Source organism: Melospiza georgiana, chromosome 1 (genome assembly GCF_028018845.1).
Source record: "Melospiza georgiana isolate bMelGeo1 chromosome 1, bMelGeo1.pri, whole genome shotgun sequence".
Lineage (NCBI taxonomy): Eukaryota > Metazoa > Chordata > Aves > Passeriformes > Passerellidae > Melospiza > Melospiza georgiana.
The window spans coordinates 12,345,852-12,373,769 of NC_080430.1; the positions used below are offsets into that span (position 1 = coordinate 12,345,852).

A 27,918-nucleotide genomic window follows, 5' to 3' on the forward strand; every position below is an offset into this window, starting at 1 on the left:
TGATCAGAAAGGGTAACAAGGCACAAAAACAGGCAAAAATGTTTTCTCATGCTAGTTTATGTTAACTGCACCTTGACAACAAAGTAAATACTAAATCATGGCATATCAAAATCTGACTAAATGTTGCCCAAACTGTCAAGCTAAATGAACTTTATACAAAATAGACTCCCCTGATTGATTAGGGATTTTCCCACTGCACTGCACACTCAGCTTGCTGGAATGTACTGTCACAGACTGCTCAGGGTGAAGGTGGCTTATGCAAAGGCAGCTGGAATTACCACACCACAGAATGAAATCTGTCAGTATGAGAGACAGCTCTTTATATACCCAACACAAACATAATTTCAAACAAAACACCATTTAAAACTAGAGTTTTACATATACAAAAATATTTCATTTATATAGTATTCGTATGTGATTGGAGGAGTGAGGCTTCAGTAAAAGATTAAGGTCTGTCTTTGCCATGCAGAGCATGTAATTCTTGCTCTCAAATACTGTATGGTTAGAAAATTTTTCACATTGTTATTTTGAGAAGGGGAGCTTCTAACTGGTTTGGTGAACACTGTTAAAAAACAGCAATGAATATTTCAGTTGGACCATAGCACTGCTAAAAGTTACTAAAAACCCCTAATGTTGTAGTGCTGAACACCCAGAGAAAAGCCAAAGTCATCGTTTGACCCATGAGGGATCTTTGGTGATATCTGCATTTTCTGGGCCAAGTACAGCTTGACCACGAGTGCTCTTCCCAGCTGCAAGGTACCTGGAAATAAAAAAAAAAAAAACACATAAACAAGTGACAAACTGCTACATTTGGTTAACCACAGCTCTGCTGTGAAAGTTAAAAATACTCCCATCTCAGGAAGAGTGTCCTTTGCTGCATACAACTTGAGTTGTGCCCACTCATCACAACAACCTCTTCTTAACCCTGTACTTACAGGGAATCTTACATCTACAGTGGAATTCAGAACTCACACACAAAATGCTACAAGTGGAGTAGAACCAGCTCATATAGTGCACTCATACCTACTCATGCAGTCTACCCAGACAGTTCCTGGGCCTTTCAAAAGTAAATCAAACCAAATCTCCCACAAACTCAGAGTGTAGGAGGGAATTGCATCTGCTAAACATGCAATAAACAGGATATCATTAACATATCCTTTTCGAGGTTACAGAAGAAAATAGTGAAAGTAGTATGAAAGACCAAGGGAAGAAAATCAGTAACTTAAATATGACAACTGAGCAGAGGCTTACTTGTTTGATACATCAACCAAGTTATCACTGTTGACAGCAAAAAGTTGCTCTCTGTGCGACTGCTTCATTTCATCTGAAATGCCATACAGGAAATGACCCATTCCTAGGGAAAAGAAAACAAAACCACTCACTGCTCTGGTGCACTGGAATCTGTCACAGCCACATGCAGGAACAAGAGCAAACTACAACAGGAATATGTGCTCAAAAGGAATAGGGACTTCCATTAAATCATCATGCTGAGAGAATATCCAGCTGAATCGAGCACAGTAAGTTAAAACCAGGGTGAGGTAGTAACAGTTTCCTATTTAGGAAAAAAGCAATTCTATTTTGGCAAATGATTTAGTTTGTCAGAAATCTGAATATAACAGTGGTTCAGGAAACTCAAACATAATTCATTCTGAAGAGTGTTGGTTCTAACAACTTTTTAAACAAACTGCATTTCATGAAGCTTCTGTTTTTGGAACTATTTTATTTCCAATCAGTTGTGATGCATCTGCAATGTGAAGGTTTGCTCACAGTTTTGTACTACACAGAAATCTGCACACAAATGCTTTAATGTTTTGTTGGAGTATTTGCCCACAGCATTTTAATTGCTCCTTGAACAACCAGAGAACTCCAAAATAATCAGAGAAAAGCTTTTTGTCAGGCAAATAACCATAGGGAAATAAAGGTAGCTGGAAGGATTTGAGTCAACTTAGTCCAATCTCCCGCCCAAGGCAGGGCTGACTTCCCAGCCAGGTAAGGTTTTCACATCCATCTGCAGTGCCCAGTGACTCAGGAGCATGAAGGGACAGGCATTCCTTGCACCAGTTCCCAGGCCTCTGGAACAGAGCTCTCCTGTTCAGGGCTCTGTTAAGATCTGTGTTCAAATGCCAAAGAATGTTCATCATCCCTCGCTGACACCAACACCCAACGTGTGGCACTGCACTCATGTGCACCTCACACCCATTGCTTTTTAACTGCCCAGACCAAAACCAGATCCTGACAGGTAAAAGTTTAATTTGAAGTCTTCTTGTTTAAAAAGTTAGTGCTAATACAAGCACATTTTAAAATAATGCTGATCTTAACCCTGTAATTCCTTTGTGAATGGGAAGGAAATGTGTTTTAACTGGGCAAGTTTTGGACTGAAATTCAGCTACAGAGCAAGGGAGGGAAGTGAGGACAGCAAAGCTACATGTCAGTAAAAGATACTACCACTGCATCATGAATGTGCAGATCTGCAGAGAAGCTAAAAACACCCTCCACCCCAGCAGACAGACTTCTGTGCTCTAAATTCAGAGAACATATGCACAAAGGGCTAGTGACATTCACAGTCAGTATGCCTGCTTGAGTCAGGAAGGTAATCCCTCAGCTCTTTTTGCATCAGAGGACCAGTATTTCTTTTCATTTGTCTGCATATAATGCTCTCCAAACCTAAAATCATTTCCTCAATCAACCTCCATGAGACACAGAGGACCAGTAACACAAAACTTCAGCAGATCCTGAGTGGTTTCTGAAAAGGAGCAACAGGAACCAGCAGATTCATCAAAACTGCCATTATCTCTCATCTTCCAAACATGCATTTTAGCATCTAACACCGTTGAGCAAACTATATTCTTCCCTTTAAACCAAAATTAAAAAGCAAATAAACACTGACAGGCCTGGGAGGTTGATGAGAATGTACCTTTGTCTGAAGGAGCTATTGGTGCATCCACAGCAGCAAACACTGCTAGTTTAGCTTCATCAATATCTTGCTGGGTGAATTCTCCAGATTTGGCCCATTCGACTGCTTTTTCAAATGTTTTCAAGGTGGCTAATGAATTTGGGTCTCTTAGAAGAAAAAGAAAACACAAAAATTGATTACTTCAGTCTGAAAAAATGAAAAACCAAAATTCCTTTATTCTCACTTCATTCATAATTTACTATGCATCACACGTGGGGAAAAACAAATTATAAACTTCATGATAAACTTCATAAACAAAAAGAGGTTCTGGGGTTTGGTTTTGCATTTCTTTTCCAGAAGAAAAATATTGTTACGAACCAAGCAGATTCAGAATTTTAGATACACAGGTACAGAATTTCAGCTGCCTAAAAGTAGTTCCAAGATGTTGCAGAGAGAAGTGGTGTAATAAAAGCAGGTCAGGTAAGCCAGTGCTGTTCACAGTGGGCTCACAAACCACCACTGCCACTACTGCCCACACCAGGAATATTTATGATATGCCCTATCTTCTCTCAGTTGCTTTTCTTGCCACACCTGTTTTTACTCTCTGTAAAACAGGTGCCACAGGTTAGCTACTACTGGCAAGTTGAGGACTACTGCCAGGACAAGTCCTACCATGCTGAGACTTCACAGAAAGGCCAGACTGCTCAAAGCTCAGTGAGGAACCCTGACCAAGCACTGTGCCAGCCTGCCTCTGGGCTAGGAAAACAGCTGAAGCCAGGACTCCAGCCACACAACACTGCTAGTGGGGATTACAACTGTAATATGTCCAGTTGAAATTTCATCAGAAAGTGCCTTGGTAAGCTAAATGCAGGGTAACTGTTCTGGACTGGCAAAAGAGAAGAACAGAAAAGAAAGAGCAAGCAGTTCTAGCTTATCACCAGCAATGCCTTCTGCTGAATCTCTGATGATTTCAGCCACTCGTTTTAAGGAAGTTGCATATTTTCAACTCAGGACCTTAGGGAACACCACCATTCTACTTCATGGTCTCAAATTTAGAGTAATCTTAAATTTCCTTTTTTAGGGCCTCCTTAACCCAGAAATAAACAAGTGCAAGCCAGTTATACATAAATCTGAGATAGTGAACACCTAAGTGCAGAGGTGCAGCAGTGGTTGCTACTAGCAGAGATAAAGTAAGCTTTCCCAAGGATACAAACAAGATACAGCAAGGATGGTTTTATTAGGCAATCTAACTTCATCAGCACTGAATCGCTCACTTAATTTCATCCCTTCTATTTCATTTCTTGAAAGACTGCTACAAGAAAGTCACAAATAAGACACAGTGAAATGCAGTCAGTGGTCCCCTCAGCCATCAAGAGGAAAGAAATGCACTGTTACCTGTAGGAGTAGAATGTGAATATTCCATTTTGACTAAGTTTAGCACCTCCACCATAAGCCCCTCCTTTCTCTCTGATTTCTGTATGTAGGAATTTAGCTGTCATCAGCCGTGCGAGAATTCGAAGGCTGAAATGAGAGAAACAGAAGCAGTGAAGCTGTGAATTGAGCAACAGTGATAGTCCCAACTGCCTCAAAAGGTCACCCAGATCCCCATCTGCAATGCACTGCTGCTTGTAATCTATGACACTTTCAACAGCAATGCTCACTATTTAATAATAGCTGAATAATGTCACATCACTGTAAGAGGACTCTGAACTTTGTTACATGCATCAGGACTGTCAACTCAGGACATGTCCAAGTAGGTGGGGCTGTTTATTCCAAGGTAGGGGACAGCAGCCCCTCATTACTGAATCCCAGCATTTACAGGACTGCTCTGAGTCCAGCCATGCAGCAGCTGCTTCATAAAGATTTTGTGACAAATGCACTGAAAATGATTGCCTACCAACACTCCATTTTCTGCAGTCAGCCCAACCCTTTCCATTTTGCTATGTGCTGTGCAGTGCACTGAGAGCTCCCTGATGTTGTGCTCCCCACCTGGCATAGTCTGCAGCCGTGTAGGGAACGGTTCGAATGCACTCCCCGATATAGTTCACTGGGAAGGGAAGTACAAAGTGGGTCTTCATCTGGCATGGCTTGAAAGTAGGATCCTAGGAGGAGAACACATTATTGTCACAGCAGCACAGACAATCTACCCATCTGAGAACTCTCAGTTTTTTGAGAACTAGGAAATTCTGCCAGACATACACACAAATAAATGCTAAAGCTGTCACTTATCCTACCCTGCAACCAGTGACATTTCCCTTGTGTCTGTATCAGCAATCCAGTACAAAGAACGGCCTTGGAAAGCTAAAGGAGAGGGATACCATACATCAGCTACCCATCCTTTGCACTCCTCCCTCAGTTCTGCAGATTCTGAATCACTACCCAGGAGTTTGGATTTAGCCACAGATTTACTTTGACTGAAATGTGTTTGTAACTCTCTACTTGTGTCACACATGTACATGTCACCATATCAAATCCCAACCCATCCATTCTAGACATTGGAAACAGAGCCAGGAACTGTGTATCCACAAAAAAAGTAAGCTATTTATGACAGCAGCTGTAGTATAAACTCCTGCTCAAACATCCCCTGCAACAGACTCTATTCTTCCTTACAACCTCACTTTTAAACTTCCAGCCCCCTTCATGTCTCTGGGCCTTGGCAGAGCTTGCTCCTCTGCCTCTCTGACACATTCACCTGCTTGTGTGCACAAGCAGATCCTTACACACCTCCAGTGTCACTATTTCAGAACTCCCCATCCTCTCTTAAATTCAGAAACTCCATTCCCAGACCCTCATACAACTCTGGCTGGGCCAAGCAAAGCAGTGCATTTGCAGCACTGGGCTGAGCCCTCTCTTCTAAAAGGAGAGTTCAGGGTATGCTTTTCATCCCTGTAGCCAAATACAGATCTTCATTTTCACCTAATTTTCCACTAATGCTCTTCTGTCAGCTGTCATTCACACTAAGAATCATTTAGGGAGGAGACCAAGGAAAGGAAGGGACTAACTGGAAGTGATTGAGTTTGATGGTTAGCTGTGGAACTGAAGGGCATGAATTATGTTTCAGTGCTGCTGTAACAGTTTAAGATGGACCATTACCATCAGTAACAGCCCTGTAATACCAATACCCCTCACCAATAATGTACTTACATTAACTAATTTCCTTGTGATCTGCACACCAGTACCCATTTCACTTCCCACAGGTTTTGCTTCTGAAGATTTCTACAAGAGAGCCAGTTCTCATATTAAAAGATGATTTAACAATTCAGACCAAGACTACTACAAATGCAACCCCTTCCACTCAAATCTCTCTAAGGCAATTATCAAACCATGTCTTCACAAACATAAGCAAGGTACTTGATTTTATATTCTTTATATTTCCTAAACAAATGCCAAATTATTTTCTTCCAAGGGTCATCTGGCACTGAGAGACACCAAGACCCAGATTAAATGAGGCCCATAAAGTTACAAACTGTCATTTCACTCATGGGTAAGGAACTGGGAGCTTATTCCAGTTTCATCAGAAATTAAGACAGATCTGCATAGAGACAGAGCAGATCCTTTGTCAACTCCACTGAATCTAGCATATTTTGTGCCAAATGTCCTGAACACCCTGAAAACAAAACAAACTGACATACAACTGAGGAACTGCACATCATGCCCTATTTGCTTTTGGCCACCATTTCAAGTAAAGCTCAGCTAAAAGTTTTATGCAACAAGGAAAAGAAGAAATTCTTTTTTCACATCCCACACTGAAGCAGTAACCCCAGGGTAAGGCTTAGCAGCTGATCTCCTGCATTTCTATTGTCCACTGTGCTGCACTGAAGACACTCCATGGCAAAACAGAGCAGCTGATCACAGAGATGTCTGGCAGATTTCTTCAGACATGGACACAACATCTGACTTCAAACTTTTCTGATTGCATAATGGTACTGACATGATCGAGTCAACTGTATTTGATGCCCTAATGACAAATGACATTTTCTCACCTCAATCACATGCGGACGAACAGGTTTTCTCTCTTTTTTACTTCTGGCTATGCCCTTTAGAAATTTCTCTACTTCTTTAGAAGCTTCTGGTATCTGCTGAGGTGCTGCATTCACAGAACATCTGTCAAAAATACATATCAAATTTTTAAGTATGGTTTTATGCTTTCAGAGAGTCTTTTATAATTTGTACCACTTTGTCTTTCTAAACATTTTCTATTAAATCATCAGAATGCTAGGTCAGTGATCTCAGGTAATCACTAACAGAGAGAGAGGAAAAATACTCAATCTAGCACCTGATGTGGAAAAAAAAATTACAATCCAATAGCTGTTCTTTTGCTCATCCTAGACCAAAAGTTGAGCAGTAGCTGTCAAACCCCTTCTGTGCACTAGACAGGACTAGCTCAGTTTTGCAAACAAAAAGGTCTCTGAAGGAAAATAATGCCCTCTGTATCCTCTCTTTACAGGCTGGCCTAATATGGTTTTAAACACTACAGATATTTACATAACTTCATTTATCATTTCATGCTTTAAAAAACAAAATTTTGCAACTTATGTCACTTCAAACAGATCCATTTTGGGAACTAGTGCATCTGACATTAAAACTCCTTAATGTGCTCTCTTTACTTTTTCCAATATATGCATAGAGCAAGTTTCAGAATGTCACTCCTTTCCTTCTAGGAGTGAAACAAAAATCCAAACCAAACTATATTCAACTGTTACAAAACAATACAACAGGATGTGTCCAATGGGCACCTTGAAAGGAAAAACAAAAGGCACATTTTTGACTGTTTCTGTAAAATCACACAGGTCACTTACAAGCTTTGGGTACAAGTGTTACCTACAAAATTTGCTGCAAGTTTCTCAAACCATTTGAAAACTGAACAAAATGAGCTACCATAGCACCACAGCTCCTGCTCTGTAAGCAAGGGGGATGTAAATTAACATTTCTGTAGTTTTTCCACAGACATCCCATTTTATAAAACCCCAGTACACCATGAGGTGCACTGAGAAAAGCATATTCACAGCCCATGGCCTCTCTTTAACCAAAATTCCCCTTTCTTTTTAGCTCACCTGATGTTGTCACTGTTTAATAAATACTTCTTAATGCGTGGCAGTTTGCGCAGTACTGGTTTAATATCAGGCATTTCTGCTATTCTCTTCATCAACTTCACCTGGGCAGCAAGGGAAGGCAGAAAGACCACAGATTAAATCCACAGGAAGAATTAACACAAACCAGCCTGTAACTCCACAGTCAAGGATTTGGGCCTTGCTGAAGGGCATCATTAACATCTCACCTGATCCATCCCACTGAACATTTCCTGCAGCTCTCCAGAAGGTGTAAGGTTTTTGCTGGCTCTAATAGAGGCATATAAATGCCCACAATCTGGAATGCCATTTGACAGCTCCTGGGCAGTCTTCTTAACCAGCACTCTGAAATGTTCTTCCTCCTCAAATCTTGGGCTGAAAAGGAACACAAACATGTCTCATGCAAAAGGACACCAATGAAATTTATTTTTCATCATCCCAAGTTCAACAAAGTGCATTTAAACTGTTGGTTGTCCATTTAATCCACTATATAGTCATGCTTTTGATGCAATATGTAAATTTAGAAAGACAGAGATAGAATTATGAAAATAAATCCCAAAGTAAGATCTCGAAGAAGAGAAGAATGGTTGGGGGAAGAGTGAAAAAGAGAACCCCAAAACACATGCAAACCCACAAACAAACAAAACCCAATGTACTGTACTTGTTAAATATTTCACTCCATAAATTCATCATGTCTGGCAGATTTCTATCCAAGCACAGAGATGAAAAGAGCACACCCTGAAGGAAAAAAATAAAACACAAAAAACCCTTCACACAAGACAACCACAGTAATGGCCCAAGAAATTCACAGTAACTTTTCATGGATGTGATACAATGATGCCAACCTAATGCTACACATTACAAAATCACTCCAATGCAGGCTGTGCTACAGAAATGAGAGCAGATAGGAAACATGATCACTCTTCTCACAAAGCAAGCCTGGTAATTCCTCAATTTCTTCTTCTCAACACCAAGCAGCAGTTCAGACACAAAATCTTGTGTTTTTTCCCATAAAGTGCAAGTTCTGTTCTGGGCTGCATGTTTCTCCAAAGGAATTCCTTTAATTTAACTCCAGGATCCACACAGAGCAGACCCCCAAAAATCTCAAGAAATATTGCAGAACTGTTATGCCCAACAGACAAATCTAATGATGCTGCCAAGAGTGACATAACACATTAGCAGCAAACTGTGTGTAACACCACACCTTTCTGTTCCCTCCCTCTGCTCCCAAAATATTTTGGAGCAGTCAAAAATATGGTGACAGATGCAAGTGAACCATTGCCCTGGACACAACACCCACATCAAGCACTCCCCTTAACACAGAACACTAAGTTACTGTAATTATCTAATTTATATCTTACAAGGACTTTCACTGCACATTATTCTGACCCTTTGCCTGGAAGCCCTGACTGACCCTTAACTACAGAACTGTCACTGCAAGTGTAACATCTGTAAAGTTATGATTAATTTACCTGTTCATAGACATCGAGGTGTGAATCATCTGGAATGATATGTGGGCTGACAGACATACCACCTGTTTTTAGTTCTATTTTCTGGGCTTGTTCCCTGTAATCAAGGGCTCCACATCCCATCCTGTGAAAAACAAAAGAGATTTGTTTCCCTCTTCAGTGTATGCCAAAACCAAAATTCATGTAGCATTAACAAATCAGTCTATTTAGGACAATACTTATTTAGCAACTAAACAATTTAGGGCATCATCAAGAAAACATAATATTTCATGTCTTATAAAAGCTTCCCACCAAGCTTTTCCATTAAAGCCTCCTGCTAATTTAAAATGCTGTATTAAAAAGCATGCTTTATGTGCAGGCTTGCTACCAACATCCTTAAGAACTATATTTAATAACATAAGTTATTCTCATCAACAAAAACACATTCCTCCCAGCCCAGGACACTTGTTCTGCTCTGTGCTCCTCTTTCCCTTGTGATGGGGTCATTCTTTCTGTCCCCACGTGGCAAAATTGCATCAGAAGTCGATTCAAGCAAAAACTTTAAACTCTGCTAGGCTATTTCTCATTTGTAGAAATTTTCCAATCTGTTGAGGGAACACTTGTATTGACACTGGCAAAAAGGCAATGCAGAGACTGGTGGAGAAGAGGAAACAATTTTGCAACACTGGGGAATAAAGAAGACTTTTTTCTGCAGAAACCAACTTAGCCTTTCCCTTGAATAGTAAGAACAGATGCTGAAATTATTGAAGTCAGTATTAGTATTTTGACAAGCTGTATCACAGCCTTTTCCTTCAGCTTCTAGGAAAGCAAAGCTCTCACCTGGTAATGACATTGCAGAAGAGTGGCACATATGGCTTGAGCTCCTCAGGGAGTGTGTTCAGGCTGGAAACAGCTCGGAAATAAACCACCCCATTGGTTGGCTGAGCACAGTACTGGACAGGAATGCCATCAGCTGGGGATAAAAAAAAACAAAAGCAAAGAATAACCAGCAGCTTCCTACTACAAACACACAAAAGTAAAATGAGTTCCTACAAGAACATCCCATTAAGAATAATTTTCTGTTGGTGTTTCAGAGCCACTTCTTGTTTAAATTTTGCACATTATACTGAACACTGGACCAAAGGGGTCTTTCTGTTTCTATCCATAGTAAGGTAATGGACACCTGGACAATTTGAAAAGAGAATTCTTCTAACAGAGGTCATATTTTAGAAATAAAAATCAAGTAAATAGTAACTTATTCCTGAACAAGTCAAAAATTTTTTCTTTCTTATTTTTGCCATCATCCATTCAAAAAAAAATGCGGAAAGCAGCTTCTTGTACTGTACACTCTTCCTGAACCAGGCCATCAGAATATAAACATTAGAATTTTCCCAAAACCACGTCATTTTTTGCATCAAAATTAAACAGTCGTGACACTTGTCGATAATTTTTGAAGAAAAAAGTCTCTTAGAAATATACTAAAGAACAGTATTTACCTGCAAAATTTTGACAGAACTGTAACAAAATTCAGAACTACCACTACTATCAGTCCCTGGGGAAACCACTAGCAAAGCAGGGAAAAACTTGCACTGAAGTTATGAGGAATTACAGTAACATTTTTTTCCTGTGGATCCTCTATGTTATATTCTGTAAAAACCAGGTAGGGAGGGACTGCAGTAAGGAAGGCTTGCTGCCCCAGCTGCCAAGATTCTGCAGCCTGGGTGAGCCTTTGGAAAGTGAGGAGATTGCTCAAGAGCACTGAATGTGCTGGCCAGAGACTGCTCTGAGTGCAGGGCAAGGTGGGAGCATGCCTGCAGCAGGGAGGTGCCAGCAGGAGCCCCTGCCAGCCCTGGGAAGGCCAGGAGGCTGCTCCATGTCCATGCTGCCCCTCAGAGGGGATGGCTCTGTGGATCCACTGCCATGTCTGCCAGAGGTGCTGGGCTGGAGTGGAGAAAAAGAGCACAACTATGGGCCACAAAGCCAGTCCATGCGCTGGGCAAGGGGCCACAGCTGGCCAGCAGCCAGGGAACAACCCAGCAGTGCTGCTCTTTGGGACATGAGGCAGTGGGGACACCAACCTGTGAGTGCTGTCTCCAGCACAGTGAAGGGGATTTTGGGCTCAATGTCAGACACTTTCAAAGCTGGGAGACAAGAGGTATCCTGAGGTTTGCTTTGAAGGGCAATTAATTCCAGACCTAGTAAGAAGAGAATAGCAAATTGTTATTTTCAGCTTGTAGTGGAAGCGCTGTCAAGACCTAAAACCTACTGAGATGATGCAGACCAGAAAAACTCAAGAGTCAAGTCTGGAGTCTTCTAACAGCAATTTTGCAAATATTTTCCTAAAGCAAATCTGCAGATTATCATGTAACAACAGCAAAGAAAACACTCTTGTTAGATTCTCTTTCCAACTCCCTCTTCACAACCTGTTTACAGTAACATGCAATTTAATCTTTAAGTGACACCTGCCAGTCTGTCCTGTCACTCAGCAAGCATCGACCCAGACCTGGCAGATAAGGAGCTTCTTTCTAACCCAATCTGTTCCAGTTCTTACTCAAGTGCTCTGTCAGAACACTGATGCAGCTAAATTGTTGTGATTACTTTCACATTTCAGACTTTCAGACACTAGCTGGTCACCTCTGAGTACTCTCCAATTTATCTCTGTAAGTAGAAAGCCTCCTCTGATTTCGTGCTCCCCTATCTCCTGTCACACACCAAAGCTTCAGAAGATTAATGCCACAGTTTTGGAGGATTTCTGTGACTACACACTGCTTTAACAAAATTAGATGACTGCCCACAGTTTTCAAGCATAAGTTATTCTCCAGAATAAGTTAAACCCAGCATTACTTTTATAGTTGTTTTTTTAACCAGAAAATGTAAGAAATATAATTACAAAATGTAAGTTTTACAGGAGCAGACCTGAGGCTCATAAATAAACAGCTTCAAGGTACATGGTATGTAACTATCTGAAGAGAGGGTGCCAAGAGGATGGAGCCAGGCTGCACTTGGTGCTGCTGAGCAAAAGGACAGGAGGCAACAGGCACAAACTGATGCACAAAAAAGTTCTAATTGAACATTAGAAAGAAGTTCTTTACTGTGCAGTGACCAAGCACAGAACAGATTGCCCACAGAGGGTGTGGAGTCTCCCTCACTGGAGATATTCCAGAACCCCTGGATGCAATGCTGTGCCACATGCTCTAGGATGTCCCTGCCTGAGCAGGGAGGTTGGCCCAGATGACCAACTGTGGTCCCTTCCAACCTGACCCATTCTGGGATTCTGGGAATTCATCTCCCACTCAGTGCAGGTTAACATGGGAAAGAATAAACAGATTGGTATTTTAAAGCAATTTCCTTCCTTGTGCCCTAATGAAGACATTGATCATTCTATTTTTGATTGTTAAAACAAATGAAATATACCAGCCATACACTGTAATGTAAGCACTGCCCTGCACAGCCCTGTAACACATACACACAAATTTGCAATGAAAAAACCCCATCCCTTTCAGAGCAAATGCTGCAGAATGCCTGAAAATTTAAAATATTCTACAGAATAACAGCTAAAAAACTGCCATACGAATAAAAATATGAAAAAGCAAGTTAACCTTTTTCAAAGATTTGTGTTTTTTCTTCTTCAGAAAGCGCATTGACCTTTTTTTCCAGCTTTTCTGCTTCCATTTTAGCTTGTTTATCATGGTAGTCTTCCTCTGGACTCATTGACAGAGTCAGTTTGTGTGGATTATCCTGCAGAAATAAACCCCAAAACAAAGCATTAATTCTGAGGGCAACTTCCTTGCCTCAGCTTATTGCTCCATCAGCAGCAGATAAACAGCCTGTGCATCATTTGGCTTGTACGTTATCAAAAGCATCACAACCACACAGACTGAGCCCTTGGTTTCATACAGACAAGCTGCTGTGGGGAAGAGGCTGCTCACCACTAGAACAAGCACCAACAGCCTTCTGCTAAGTTTCACTCTGGAGTCAGAATCCCTCAGCAGCACACAGTACTCATTAGTTTAATTAAATCCATGTTAAACAACTGTACATAACTCTACATGCTGTAAGTTTTATCTGGAGGGTGTAAGATGGGGAAATTCTGTTAAATGCAGGAGGGTTTGAATAAACACCTCTTCCAACTTGCCCAAGCTTGAGTGCACACAGATCCCAAGTGATGTAGGATGTGCAAGCCTTATCCTGCTCAGAAATGCTTTACACATCACTCTCACTGCCACAGAACTGCAGGCATTACGCAAGGGCCATAACTGCTGCTGAATTCTTCTCTGTTTACACCAGACCACAGAATTTTAATATCAAAATTACTCAAGCAGCTTCCATTTTCCATAATAGGAAAGCAAGGCCAACCAAAAGACAGTGACCTCAAAAAATGTCCATTTCAATATAGGAGTCAAACAGCAACATCTGGCACTGACAAGCACCAATAATTTGGGACAATGTAATCAGATTCTGTTTTATGAGTTTATTTCCCCCATGCCTGTGTGTAAAGACTCCAGAAACCTGACTACAGAGTTAAGGAGAGAAATGTGAGATTAACCAGCCATAGTAAAATGGACAGGATTAATAGCATTCTCCCCCTTGCTCCCTGCCTGCCTGCTTTAGTAATTTCCCAGCACAAGGTACAACAATGCATAACTTTATCATGTAAGAACATCCAACTGTTCTCATCATTTCCTACTGAAATGTGCCTTTGCCTCAGCCCCTTCAACAGAACTGTACAGTAAAGGACATTCACAAAAACACCTGTATTTCTTCCCTACAGAAGCCAAAACTTTAACAGCTCCCTACTACCTCCAGACACTAATTAATATTCTTAGAAAAACTGATTTCAACTGATGCTACTGACTTTTGGTTTTTTTTGGAGTATATTAGAATCTGGTTTTATTCCAATCAGGATAACAGTTACTTTTAATAAATCTGCCTTTCAAAACAAACAAGCTGACTAAGGAAAAAAAAAAAAAAACAAACAAAAACATATCAAGAAAAGCAAACAAACAAAACAAAGCCAACAAAACAAACAAACCCCACAAAAAACCCACACCACTTCTGCATTGCTATCCCTGATTTGTTTTGTTTTGTTTTTTTTTTCTGGAATTATCTAATTCAGGGCTCCAGAACTATTCAGCATTATAATGCCTTTACTGGATATTTTTTATTTCTGCAAAAGCTCCAGAAGAACATATGGAGAGGAAAAGAAGAGAAAGAGCAGAAAGTAATTGGCACTGACAGAGAGATTCAGACAGCAGTTCAATGAACATGAGGAACACCAAGACAATCTTACTTGAAACCAAATCCTTTGCAAGGAAAATGAGATACACCTTGCTATGACAATACTAAGGAACACACTAGGTCCAAAATTCTCTGTTCACATCTGAACTTCTCATCAGAAAAAAGAGAACTTCTACAGGAATCACAGTTTGGTAAAACTTTAGCATTTTATCAGTGTTCTAATAACTGTGGTTCCAAATGACCAGCCAGGTAATTTTTTTCCCCTTTGAAATTGTGGAAACTTAAACCATTAAAATTAAGATGTTTCATTTGAATATATTGCGGCTCAAGTCACACCTAGAAACAGGCAACATGGTGATAAAAAATTAGTCTTCAGTTTGACTTCAAAAACAAAATTGTGTTTTAAAAATTAATACAAGATAACTTTCTGTAAGTTCGTCTACCTTGAAGTATGTTTTAACTTTTTCCTGAAGAAACCTGGGATTTTCTTTAAGACACTGCTTGAACTGAGACACTTTATCTGCAATCTTCAGAAGCTCCACTGGATCCCCATCTTGATTCCAGCATGAGGCTATGAACTGAATGGGAAAGAATAATTAGGTAAGCAGGACAATCCATCTGCATTTCTCTAACTGACAGCATCAGTGTTCCAAAACCACCTTAACACTTCTACTTGAATAGCAGACAGAGTGAGTAATCCTAACATAGCTGCAGGGGGAAAAACATTGTTCAGATAAAAGTTCTATCCCCTGTTCTCTCCATTCTTGCCTCTAATTTCACCATACCAAACCACCATTTTTAAAATTATTACCCTTTTTTTTTTGCATAGCTGTGCACATTTGGAAATATACTGTAGTATTATTTAGTCCTCCACATTAAAATTAGTTTTTCAGCTCAAGAAAGAAGGAAAAGAGAAACAGGTGGTAGAGACAAAGTAGTACATGCATACTACAGTTTTGTATCAGCAAGATGAAATGATTTATAGGAAGGTGACTCAAACATGTAAGGTATGGAAATTAGATGAGACTTTGGAGAAAGAAAATACTAAACAATCAGAAATATTCCCAGGATATTACTTTTATTTTCTAATCTGAGTTTGCTTAAGTTGCTATTGAAAGTTCTCCAAAACAACACAAGTGCAAGATACCAAAAAGTTTCTCCATTTCTACTCTGTGTGAATGGGGAAAAACCAAAAACAAGACAAAGTTTAAAATCCCTGTCAAATTCACCTACGCATTTCTCATCTCTTACTTACATGCAGGTTCATAAGCCTTCACCATTTTAAAATAATAAATATTTTTATCTATTCTGTGGAAATTCCCTAATATGATACAAAGCAGAGTATTATTTTAGAACATGCTTGAGCTAATTCTCCTGGAATAGAAGCAGTCACTCCTTATTTGAGGTCGCTGTGGGATCATTACAACAGTTCAGTCCTGGTTCTCAGCAGGCAGCCTGAAAGTTTAACCATGTATCTGAGAGCATTGTCCAAGCAGTTTTTGAGCACTGACAGGACATGACCACTTCTTCAGTGTCATGGTTCATCCCTGGCAGCTCAGCTCCACACAGCCACTCACTCTGCCCCTCACAGCAGGACATGAAGGGAGGATCAGAAGGGTGAAAGTGAAGGAACTCATGTGCTGAAATAAATGCAGTTTAACAGGTAAAGCAAAAGCTGTGTGACAGCAGAGCAAGCCAAGGAATTCATTCCCTGCTTTCCAGGGGCAGGCAGATGTTCACCATGCCCAGCACAGCAGGGCTCCATCACATCTACTGCTGGCTTGGGAAGACAAACACAATCACTCCAAACATCCCCTCCTCTCTTCTTCCCTCAGCTCTTAGTGCTGAGCAAGGTGTGGGACAATCCTTGGGTCATTTGGGGTTGGCTGTCCCCTGGTGTCCCCTCCCAGCTCCTTGCCCATCACCAGTCTCCTGGCTGGTGGGGTGAGGGGGACAAGCAGAGCAGGCCCTGACACTGTGCCGACAGTGAGCAATAATGAAAACACCTCTGTGTTAGCAGCACAAACCCAGAGCACAGCCCCCTCCAGCCACTGGGAGGAGATTTAACGCTATCCCAGCCACCTGGGAGAGCTTGTTCCAATGTCTGACCACCCTCTTGTGAACAGCTTTTTCCGAATATCAAAACTGATGCCACTTATCTTGACTTTAACAGGGACTTTCAAAGTCCCACACAAAATCCTCCATTGTTAGATTGGAAAGATATGGATTTGATGAATGGACTATGGGATGGATAAGGAGTTGGCTGGATGGTGACATGCAAGCAGTTGCACTCCAATGGCCAGCATCCAAAGGGAGATCAGTGACAAGCACTGCCTGTCCCTCAGGGCTCTGGACTACTGAACACTTTTATTTATTACACAGCCAGTGGCACTGAGGGCACTCACAGCAGGTTTGCAGATGACACCAAGCTGAGAGGTGTGGTGGACACTGGAGGGAAGGGATGCCATCCAGAGGAACTTGAGGAGTGCACCTACATGAACCTCATGAAGTTCAAACAAGGCCAAGTGCAAGATCCTGCACTGGGGCTGGGCAATGATCAATAATCAGAACAAGTTTAGTGATTTAAGGTTTGAAAGCAGACCTGTAGAGAAGGGCTTGGGGATACTGGTGGGTGAGAAATTGGAAATGGGCCCACAATGAGTGTTCCCAGCCCAGAGAGCCAATTGTATCCTGGCATGCACCAGAAGAATCAGGGCCAGCAGGGTGAGGGAGGTGATGCTGCCCCTCTACCCCACTGCCATTAGAGCCCACCTGAGGAACTACATCCAGCTCTGGGGCCTGCAGTGCAAGACAGACACTCACCTGTCAAAGGTCAGAGGAGGACCACAAAAATGATCAAAGTGCTGGAACACCTCTCCTACAAAGACAGGCTGAGAGACTTGAGGGTGTTCAGCCTGGAGAGGGAAAGGGCTTTGGAGAAACCTTACTGTGGACTTTCAGTATATGAAGGGGGCTTATAAAAAGACTTTTTACACATCCTGTACAGACAGGACAAGCAGAAAAGGTTTTAAACTGAAAGGTGGCAGATTTAGATTGGACATAAAGAAGAAATTCTTTACTATGAGGGTTGTGAGACAGTGGAACAGGTTGCTGACAAAAGCTGTGGGTGCTCCTCCCTGGGAAGTGTTTGAAGACATGTCAAAAGTGCTCTGAGTAACTGGATTTGGTGAATGATGGCCCTGGTTATGGCAGGGAGGTTGGACCTGGATGATCTTCAAAGGTCCCTTCCAAAGCAAACCATTCTATGATATCTATGACCACTTTACTTATAACTAGGTCCCTGTAACGAGTCCCTCTTCAAAGCCAACTTCTAAAACATGACTTCAGGGAAACAAACTGAAACATAACTCTCCTCTATGGGAGTATTAGCACTAAATGCTGCAAGACTGGTCTTTCAAAGCAAGAAATATTCAAGAGCTTTCTTTTCTACAATGAAGGTGTAGCAGCTGAATTGATTTCAAGATTTAAAAATGTTGAGGGATTAAGTTATCTGCATAAATATTTCATCAGATAGAATTACTCACAACATCTGAAGACATGCCAGAAACTACTGACTATTAAAGTCAGGCATATTTTGCCATATTTACCATGAAACATGACAGGAACTTAAACATTCACAATTTGACTATTTGGCTGTATGGCAATCTGATTTGAAACAGCTTTTGTTTGTGCTCACCCATTGACAAATCTCCTGTTAATCCAGGGTTCTGCTTTTTTGCCTAACTGTATATATCTAGGAATGAAACCCTGCTGAAGCAAAGAATATACATCACCTGAGAGACACAAAGCAAAAGAGCCACCGAGGAGCTCAAGTTGCTGCAGAGCAGAAAGGAACAGAGGAGATTAAAGAATGAGTGGCTGCAGGAGACCCTGATTTCCACAGTGACTGCAAATGCTGCACCTCACTCATTCCAAATAAAAGATGACTTGCAGACTCCTTTCAGACACAACATTCTGCTGCAGAATGGATTTTCTGTAACAGTTTGGTATTAAAATCTGAGGATAAGAATTGCATTACTGTACATTTTCCCTCGTGAATCTAGAAATGAACTTGCAGCAGTACAATCCTGCAGTCCATAGAAAAATACAGTCCTTCTATTTGGCTTTTAGAAAACACACAGGCATCTAGCCAAAACACACAGTTCCCAGAGCCAGTATGATATGCCCCTCACAGAATAACCAGTGCTACTGCAATCAAAGCTGCTATTCAGGCAAAGACAACAGGCTACCTGCCTGATTAACTCATACACTGGGAAGTCCACAGACAGTCTGACAGCTACTGAAAAGAAAGATGTACACAATATGACAAAGGAAGAGCCCTTAAGTGGAAAGTTTTACATATCAGGAGCTGACAAAATGACCCTGTAATTTACAAAGACATAGGTGGTAGATTTTTTTGTAACTATTCTTAAAATATACACACAGACTTACAGACGTCAGGGCAAGTCCAAAACTCGTAGACTGATGCTTCAACTGTATTTCAATTTTGTGAAGTAGAGCTTCAATCCTATCTTCCTCAAACCCTTCCCTTTGGGAAGAAGTGATAAGAGAAGGAAATCATATCCATTAACACTGATCACTTTAAGTGAAGTTATGAAAATGAATTATTAGATCAATAAAGGAAGCACTACAACATAATGTCTTTCACACTGAATTAAAATTGATATGAAATAATGCAATCATGTTGTATCATTCAGAGAAACTGAACTAACATCATTAAACTCCTGAAGGTTACACTGATGAGAACAAACTACAATAAAGGAAGTAGCAGACACAAGTGGTAAGAGTACTGATCAATATTACTTCTGCTTTGGGGCCTTTATTGCAATATAACTCAATTTTTAAGGCATGTTATTATAATTATATACAAGTCTGTATTATTACATGCCTACATATTATTATATTAACTAAGAGTATTCTGAAAAATTTAGCATTACTCACGCAATAACTTCATCGATTGTTCTGTCAATGATCTGTTTCACAGTATCAATGTCTCTTTCAGCAATACCCTGTAGACCCACGCTGAAATAAGCTTCCCTTGTTGAGCCATTAAACCTAGAGTAAAACATAACCAACTCAGTGGTAAGTACTAAAAAGCATTAAAGCTGCCAGGAGAGGCAAGAGAAGGGAAAAAATACCCATTGCTTCAACATATACAAACAAACAAGATTTAAAAGCTAGACAGAAAGTAAAATAATTACCAAAGAGGCAAGAAATGGAACTTAAAAGCATTTTTGTCTAATTTCAGTAGTAACAGCCACTTAAGAAAACCCACAGTATATAGTTTTGGAGAAGAAAAACTGCTACAGAAGTAAAGCTGATATTTTCTGTTCATCTTCCCATTCATCTGTAATTTCTTTCAGGTACAGAAGTCTTTTTAAGGTGGAAATTTTTGCTGTGTGTAACACCAAACACATACATTTTACTTAATCAGGTGAGTGGAACAGTACTTCTGAAGCAGTATTTGTAAAGTAAGTGGTTAAGGTGAAGCTTTCCATGTTTACTGCAATTGTTATCAACTGTATTACAAAAACTTATAACAGTAAAAACAATTCTATCCAAGCTGTCAGGCAGGGTTAACCACAAAGCTCATCTTTACAGAGACAAAATGGCACTTGCAGAAATACAGAACACCTAGCAGTTCAAAGCCAACAAACAAAAAGCAATAGGTGCTCATGCACTAGTAGAAACCACTATTACATGTCTAAAAACCACAGAAGGAATTCAGTGACAGGCTCAGGCCCTGGATTCTGCAATACTCATCTCTGGGCTCAAACTTATGCCTGTAGATTCATCACCACAGTCACTAAGACAAATTAAAGCCAGCTCACAGAACAGTTAAACTCTACATCAATCCAGTCAAACTGGAAAAGAATCAGCTGACAAAAAATACAACATAATCCCTACTTCAGTGTCTAAAGAAGGATTTCTACTGCTATGGAATATTAAGATGTCTACATGGCACTGGCATGCATCACACAGGACTTGCACAAAGCCAACTACTTCATGTAGAGACAGGTCAAGCCAGGCAGAGTAAGACACTAAAATTATGGGCGAGCATAATAAGGTTTTCCATTCGAAACACCTGAGAGAGCCACTGAACAAAAAGGCATGAGTTTTGTCATCCCAAGTCTAAAAATCAGGCAGATGAATCATGCCTGGGAAGCACTTCCTTCTTTGTGCTGACAAAAAAGGCAAAATGTGATGAGCAGCTGAGCCCAAGTTCAGTGCAGATAATGCACCCACCCCCAGCCTGCTGCGTGCTCAGGAGATGGGCTGGGAGCTGCAGCTGGAGCAAGTGTCAGCTGAAATGCCCTTTTGTACTGACCCTGAGATTAGCTGAGTTGGTTAGAGCATTGTGCTAATAAGACTTGTGGGTTCAATCCCTGTACGGGGCCATTTACTTAAGAGTTAGACTTAGTGATCCTCCCAACTAACAATATTCTGTGCAACATTCTTTACTGAGGTGATGGCAAGTTAATAGCACCTGATTGAACAAAGGCACATTTGTGACAAGCCTAACTACTACTAAACCACAGAATAAATACAATTAAAGCCACGTGGTTACAGAGAATAGCTCACAAACACTTCAGAGTAATACTGAAATGTCCAGGATGAAACACCCAGGTAAATTAAGGCACTGAAAGTATTCCGTATTTTATCCATATTTTATCCTATCTATCCAATTTTTTTTGGTTCATAAGCTGTAAACAATACAACTTTGATTAAACCAACTTAGCTTCTATCTAAGTACTTTGATGAGACAAAAGTTACATCTGAGAATACTTCACAGTTCATTGTAAGAGGAGAAATTCTTACAATGTTTTAATATTAAAATAAGATTACTCTATTACTCTGGTGTAAATTGCTAGTATAAGAGATGAGTTCTTCCAACTTAGAAGTGCTTTTTAGTTTTTCTAACATTGCTTATAGTGATGAAATGTAAATTGCAACACTTACCCAACATCAGGAGAAAAATCTGTACCAACACCAGACTCAATTAAGGCTTTGTAAAAAGGAGAATTCGGCCCATCAACCAACAGTGAAGATAACAGGCTTAGGGTGAATGTTTCAAAAGTGTCTGTAATACTGAAGAAAAACAGTTAGTTCTTAGTCAGTTCTTAAAAACCATATGTGACATTCAGTACCACTGAGTCCATTTCAAAAGGACCAGAAAACAAAGGTAGAGGGAGCAAGGGATAAATAACTGTCAGCTGTGAAGCCCACATCAGACCTTAGGGAAACAGGAGGGCTCCACATCTTTCACTTGTTATAACTACCAGGACAGCAATTTAAATTGGGCTGCAAGGGGAGATAAGTTAGCAGCAGGGTCATACAGAAGAGCTGGCACATGGCAGGAAACTGAAAGGAAGACAATGTTTTCAAATGCCTCATCCACTGAACATTCTGTAAAGTAACACCTGATTTGTCTTGTGTCTATCCACTAAAGCAAATTATTCAGCAATTAAACTCTTATTTACTAAAGCAGGACTGAGCTATTTTCCCATGGCATTATTTTCTTTAGAGATGACATTTATCAAGAGGGACTGGGGACAAGAAACATGCGTGCACCTTGCTTTAAGATCTAAAATGAACCTTTTATTCAGAATTTCCTTTTGATATACTTACTCTGTCAACAAGTAGCTGACACTGACAGTGGTCTGCTTGGAAGGGTCAGCAGCAAAGGAGTCTAAGCCACATGTTACCCTGTGTTCTCTCTATAAAGTACAATAAATGATACACAATAAACTCACAGCAGAAGTTACAAACAAAATGTGACTTGCACCTTCATAGCACCATCTTTCCAATTATTTTAAATAATTTCACAGATGCTCAAGAATAAATTCAAGATCCATGAGCAAACACACAAACACACAGTATCTTGAAAAATTAGTGCAATCTCAATGTTTAAAAGTGGACAATATAAGAGAAGTTGAAGAAAGTCTGGCCATAAATAATATTCTGAGCTACTTTTGAAAGGAATGTTTACATTTCTGGACAAGCCAGGGAGGAAAATGAGGAGAGGGGAAAAAGAGAACATGAAAATTATTTTTGACACCAATGTTTGGAAGGTTAGATACCATTAGAAAGCATATTTCCTGACACTAAGAACCAGTATTTCTTTCATTAGTCCTAAATGCTTTCCATTAATAAGTGCTTCAGTGTTTCAAATGACAAGGGACTTCAAAATTGGAAATAAGAAAAACAAAAAACTGCAGGCAATCATTACAGTACTGAAACTCAAAAGTAACTGCAGTCTGTCCCCCATGTAACCAAAAATTAAAATACTTCAGCTCATTTACACAATTCTAAACAAATTAGTAACTCCAGCAGGTTAGGGTAAAATATTAACCTAGGGGGTTTTTGGGTTTAGTGTTTTTTGTTTGTTTGCTGGTTTTACTTACAGGTTTATCCCAGAGTTTCTGTTTTGGGATGTCAGTATTTGATTCAATTCTTTCAAATTTTGCCAATGCTTCCTCATGTATTTGCTTCAGATGTTGCTCCAGTGGAAAATTACCATAAGTGAAAAATCTGCATTTCAAAAAAATATTGGGATTATGTAGTTGACTTAATGTGAAATTTGCAGTAGCTACCTATATTATACTCTGAATTTCATGTGCTTTCCAGTAATTCTGCTACATCTGGAGTGGAAAATAGTTTGGTGGGTCTTCAACCTATGCAACAATCTCTTGATAAAAATCCACATTTCTCAGTTTGTGGGCCACAAAACACCTTATTATTTTCATTATGTTCAGGTATATTATGTTCAAATTTGTTCAGTTGCAGGAATATACAATATTTGAGAAAAAAAAATTAGTAATTGAAGCCAGAAACCCAGTGTCCCTAAGTTTCAGAAGACAAAATTCTTATGGTCGTCACACTTTAAGTATACAATACAATGATCCATGTCCTAGGTTTTGTCAGTCTATAAAACATGGCTGGACTCCATGGGTCACTCCAGCAAACACATACCCACAGCTGGACCAAATATGAGCACAAGGTTTGCCACAGGTAAATCTCATCCCCTGACTAAAATCTCAATGCCAGTACAGCAGAACACTTAGGATGATGAGAAAAATCAACAGATTGTAAAGGCACTGTCATGACACAAGCTGATGTTCCACAAGTGAATTAATCAGAGTAACAGATTGGCCACAAAATTTGTACAGGAGAAAGAATTATTTCCCTGCATGTAACCTTCAAATTGACTTTCAGTTAAAACACCTTATTAATACCAACCAAATCAGTACCTGAATCAAACAACTATCCGTTATTTAGAACTCAATACAATGATGCAGGAGAAAATTAAATCATTCTTTTTTAACTTCTAACTCAATCTGTTACTTCAAAGAGGACAGGAACCCTTAAATTAATCTCTGTTACTTGTATCTTAATCCCCTAATATATATATATATATATATATATATATATACACACACATATATACATATATATATATACATATATATACACACACACACACACACACGTATATATATATACATATATATATATATATATACACACACACATAAATATATATATATATTATTATACTATTATATAATAAGCTAAGTGCTTATTAGTATGCTCCCTTCCCCCCAGCTCATATGAGTTCAGGTCAATTGATCCCAAATCACATCTGCATGATCAGGCAAACAGACACACCTGAGAAAATCAGCCACCTTTGCCTCCTGCTTTCAACTCACTCTTCACTGCTCTTTCTAGAAAAAATTCCTTGCCTCCATGCAGTTCTAACTGCTGAAGGGCACAGGTTATCTTTGTTGCTGGCCATGTGGATAAGAACACTGTGCTTCTGGTTTTCTCCTCACAAAAGTACAAAGAAAGCCACTAACCCAGTAACCTAGCAAGTTAAATCATCAATCTCACATACCTGGAATTGCTTGGATGATAATGTGTGGCATGGAACTGCTTAAGCTGCTCCCATGTAAGGTCAGGAATACATAATGGATCTCCACCAGAAATTACACCATAAGTGTGATCAGGAAGGATTTTGTTCTGCAGGTGCTGTGCAAATATTCTCTCATTATCTGTCTTAATAGGAAAACACCACATTTCAGTGAAAGCCATCAAAACACATTTAAAAGAGAAAAGGTGCTCAATGATAAGACCTCAGAGCTCTAACTTTCACAACCTCCTCACATGCAGTCCCATGTACTCTAACAAAATGAGTTATGGTTCCATACTAATGTAAGAGAGTATTTTACATTAAAATCCATTAACAAAGTGCCTTTCAATATGTAAACAAACTTTTGACAGGCTAACTTCAAAAACTAAAATCTAGGCAACAGTGTTGACTTTACTGCAGACTTAAATTTTCACAGGGAGGAATTGGAATCTCTGGTGCAATAATGCCATCGATAACCTACAGCTGAAACTACTTCACCATCTGAAAGAACTGAAACCAAACATCCACAAAACTTACAAATGCCCCTTTCATTTCATTAAAAACAACTCCTTTGAAGACTAGAGGTGTCTGAGGATCAGCTGGGTTCTCATGTTCTAACCTCCAACCTTCTTGCCTGAAAAATGAACAACAGAAAATGTTGAGAGTTTGAAGGTTTTGCTGATTTGGAGGCAGGGGGAAGCTTTTTCTTTTTTTTAAATTTAAGGTTTGCATACTTCTCAAACTGTCTTACCAGAAATCTAGCTGACGTAGACATGGAAAGAAAGCTGCATCCAGGTACACCGACAGGAGGTTCTGAAAGTCCTTGGGATTTTGTGTTGAAAATGGATAGAGTGTGTAATCACTAGCTGCATAGAAATAAACATAAAAATCATCAGAACTTTTGAAAGTCTAAGACATGTTTTGCCATTGTTGATTTTTAATTTCTCATCCATTTAAATGTCTGGAAAAGAAGAAATGTACTAAATGAACTGTATTTTTGCTGAGGAATACACATATTTAACACTGCAGCTATTTTACCACGAAAACTTTGCTTTAGCCATATATCCATATAAATAATTAAATGTATTTCTGGATACTATAAAGCTCCAGCTCTGCTGGGATTTTGTAATGGACAAATGAACGAGACTTATTTTGCTGTCTTGCCTTGTTAGCTTTCTAATATCTCAGAACACTCACAGCCAATAATAATGGCTCTCCAAAGCCAAATTAGGGAGAGCCAACAGACAGCTCTACTGCAATAAAATCTCATGCACTTTAAGTGGCTTTATTTCTTTTGACTTACCTGTGAATGCATTCATGAAAGTGGACAGTGACCTGTTTAACATTTTAAAGAAGGGGTCTCTGCAGGGATACTTCTGGGAGCCACAGAGCACCGTGTGCTCCAGAATATGAGGGACGCCGGTGCTGTCCATGGGAGTGGTTCGGAACTGGATGCTGCAAGAGAGCAGGGAGAGGAATGCAGTCACTGGGAGGAAAATGCCCCCACTCCAGCCTGCACCTGTGATTTATGGCAGCATCATCACTGTAACAGCTAGCATGGCACACATCAGATACAGAGTTTGACTCTTCACACTCCTGAGCGCTCAGCCATCTCTTTCAGAGTACAGCCTCTGCACTTCTATTTCTGGAGTTAGTACAGAAGTTTTCAGCACAAGAGTAAACACATTTATTTTTACCCAAAAGGCTCAAATAAAACAACTTCATGGAAGGTTGCATAATCTCTGTCTCTGAAAGTTTTCAAGGCAGGAACTGGACCTGAATTTAACATTGATCCTGTTTTGAGCAGGATCTGAACAACAGACATCATGATATCTGGTCCAACCTGAAGAATTCTAAGAAGCCCTACAAAGGAAGGGCTGTCCTCCCTGTTATCACAGAATAATCCAGCCATGATGCCAGATTACAGCTGAAAAAAACACAAGGTGATGTGGAGATTGAATGTGTAATACCTATATTAATGTCTTACCTGAACAGATTATTGGAGTCCTCCCGAGCCACATGTAAGTACCTGGCTCCTGTCCCATCGTGACTAAGCTTCACTGCAGTCAGGAACAGCTCAGGAACAGCTGTCACCTGCATTGGAAGAAAACATCTGTATTGCAGTGTGACTTCAACTAGGTCAAATACATCATTCATGATACAGGAATTACAGTTTGTTGGTCTTATACCTAATACTGACTTACATAGTATGAAAAAAATTTTTGCTCCTATGGTTTGAAGGGAAAAAATAATTACGCAAATGGAAAATAAAATTTAAATGAAATTTTTAACCCAATGAAAGTATACTACCATCGAGGAACCATACTCTTGTGGTATAGATAAAAAGTCAATCCAAACTACAAAAAGCAAAGGCATATATTCAACTGTCAGTGGCTAGGGAAGACACAGAAAAAGCAAGGACCCTGTTGTATCGCTAGCTCTGTCACTAGCCATCACTTCTCACAAATAACCTTTACTCTCCACTCCTGCTTTTTCCTTTGAAAAAAGTAGAAAGAAATTCAACATATTTCCATGGCAGCTTTCCAACCGAGGTATTAAAAGCATCTGAGGAAATAACGTTATTACTTGAATACATTTATCAAAACACATGCACACAGTGAAGTCCTGTTACCTGTCAGGACTTTCAGAGGGCCACACCGACTGGCCACATCTGCAGCAGACACATCTGCAGCTCGTAGAGTGCAGTATTTTCTCTAGAATTAGCTCCCTATAAGAATATGTATTAATGGCACCTAAAGTACTTGTCGGCAGAGAAGTAACGACAAGGAATTCCTGAATCATTTTTACGACTGATCACCCAAAGCAAGTATTTAACGCGCAGACGCCGGGCCTCACCCAGTGCCTTGTCAGCCCGGGGAAGTTTATGTACACAAACAGAGCAACGCCGGCGGCGCTCACCTGCTTCACGGTGAAGCCGTGGATCTGCTCTCCCACCCGGTACTGCAGCGCTCTCTCGTTCGCGGCAATGCTCTTCCACCTCCACGCCCTGCGGCTCAGCGACCTGAAATGACAAAAAGTTCCCTGTGAACAAACGCGCTCCGGCCGGCGGTGCCGCAGCCGCGACCGACACCGGCCCCGGGGAGCAGGGCCCTGTGCCGGGGCAGGGGCTCGGAGCTCCGCAGCCCCTCGGCCGAGCGCCAGGGGCCGGGGCCGCGCAGGGCGAAGGTCCCCGCCCGCTCCATGCTCGCTCACCGGCCGCAGCCCAGCAGCCCCCGGTAGCGGCTCCACATGGCTGCGCGGGGCCGGAGGGCCGGGCCAGGCCACACAGCGGAGCACGGCACAGCGCAAACCGGCGCAGGCGCCGCCGCCCCGCCCGCA

General features: G+C 40.5%; 1 protein-coding gene across 1 annotated transcript; it reads right to left on the minus strand.

Annotated features, from left to right (window-relative positions):
• Positions 1–39: 39 nt before the first annotated feature.
• Positions 40–27,877, minus strand: PITRM1 (pitrilysin metallopeptidase 1). The gene is made up of 27 exons (XM_058034795.1): positions 27,793–27,877; positions 27,499–27,601; positions 26,567–26,673; positions 25,883–26,034; positions 25,331–25,445; positions 25,117–25,213; positions 24,565–24,725; positions 23,075–23,201; positions 22,299–22,387; positions 21,630–21,758; positions 19,611–19,724; positions 19,101–19,197; positions 15,092–15,226; positions 13,010–13,148; positions 11,489–11,605; positions 10,251–10,383; positions 9,435–9,555; positions 8,624–8,700; positions 8,172–8,337; positions 7,948–8,048; positions 6,877–6,997; positions 6,038–6,109; positions 4,883–4,995; positions 4,289–4,414; positions 2,915–3,060; positions 1,252–1,354; positions 40–760 (listed from the first exon to the last, which is right to left on the minus strand). Exons 1-27 carry the CDS (start codon positions 27,828–27,830, stop codon positions 667–669), a joined length of 3,093 nt encoding a protein of 1,030 aa, XP_057890778.1. The 5' UTR covers positions 27,831–27,877; the 3' UTR covers positions 40–666.
• Between the last annotated feature and the right edge of the window lie 41 nt (positions 27,878–27,918).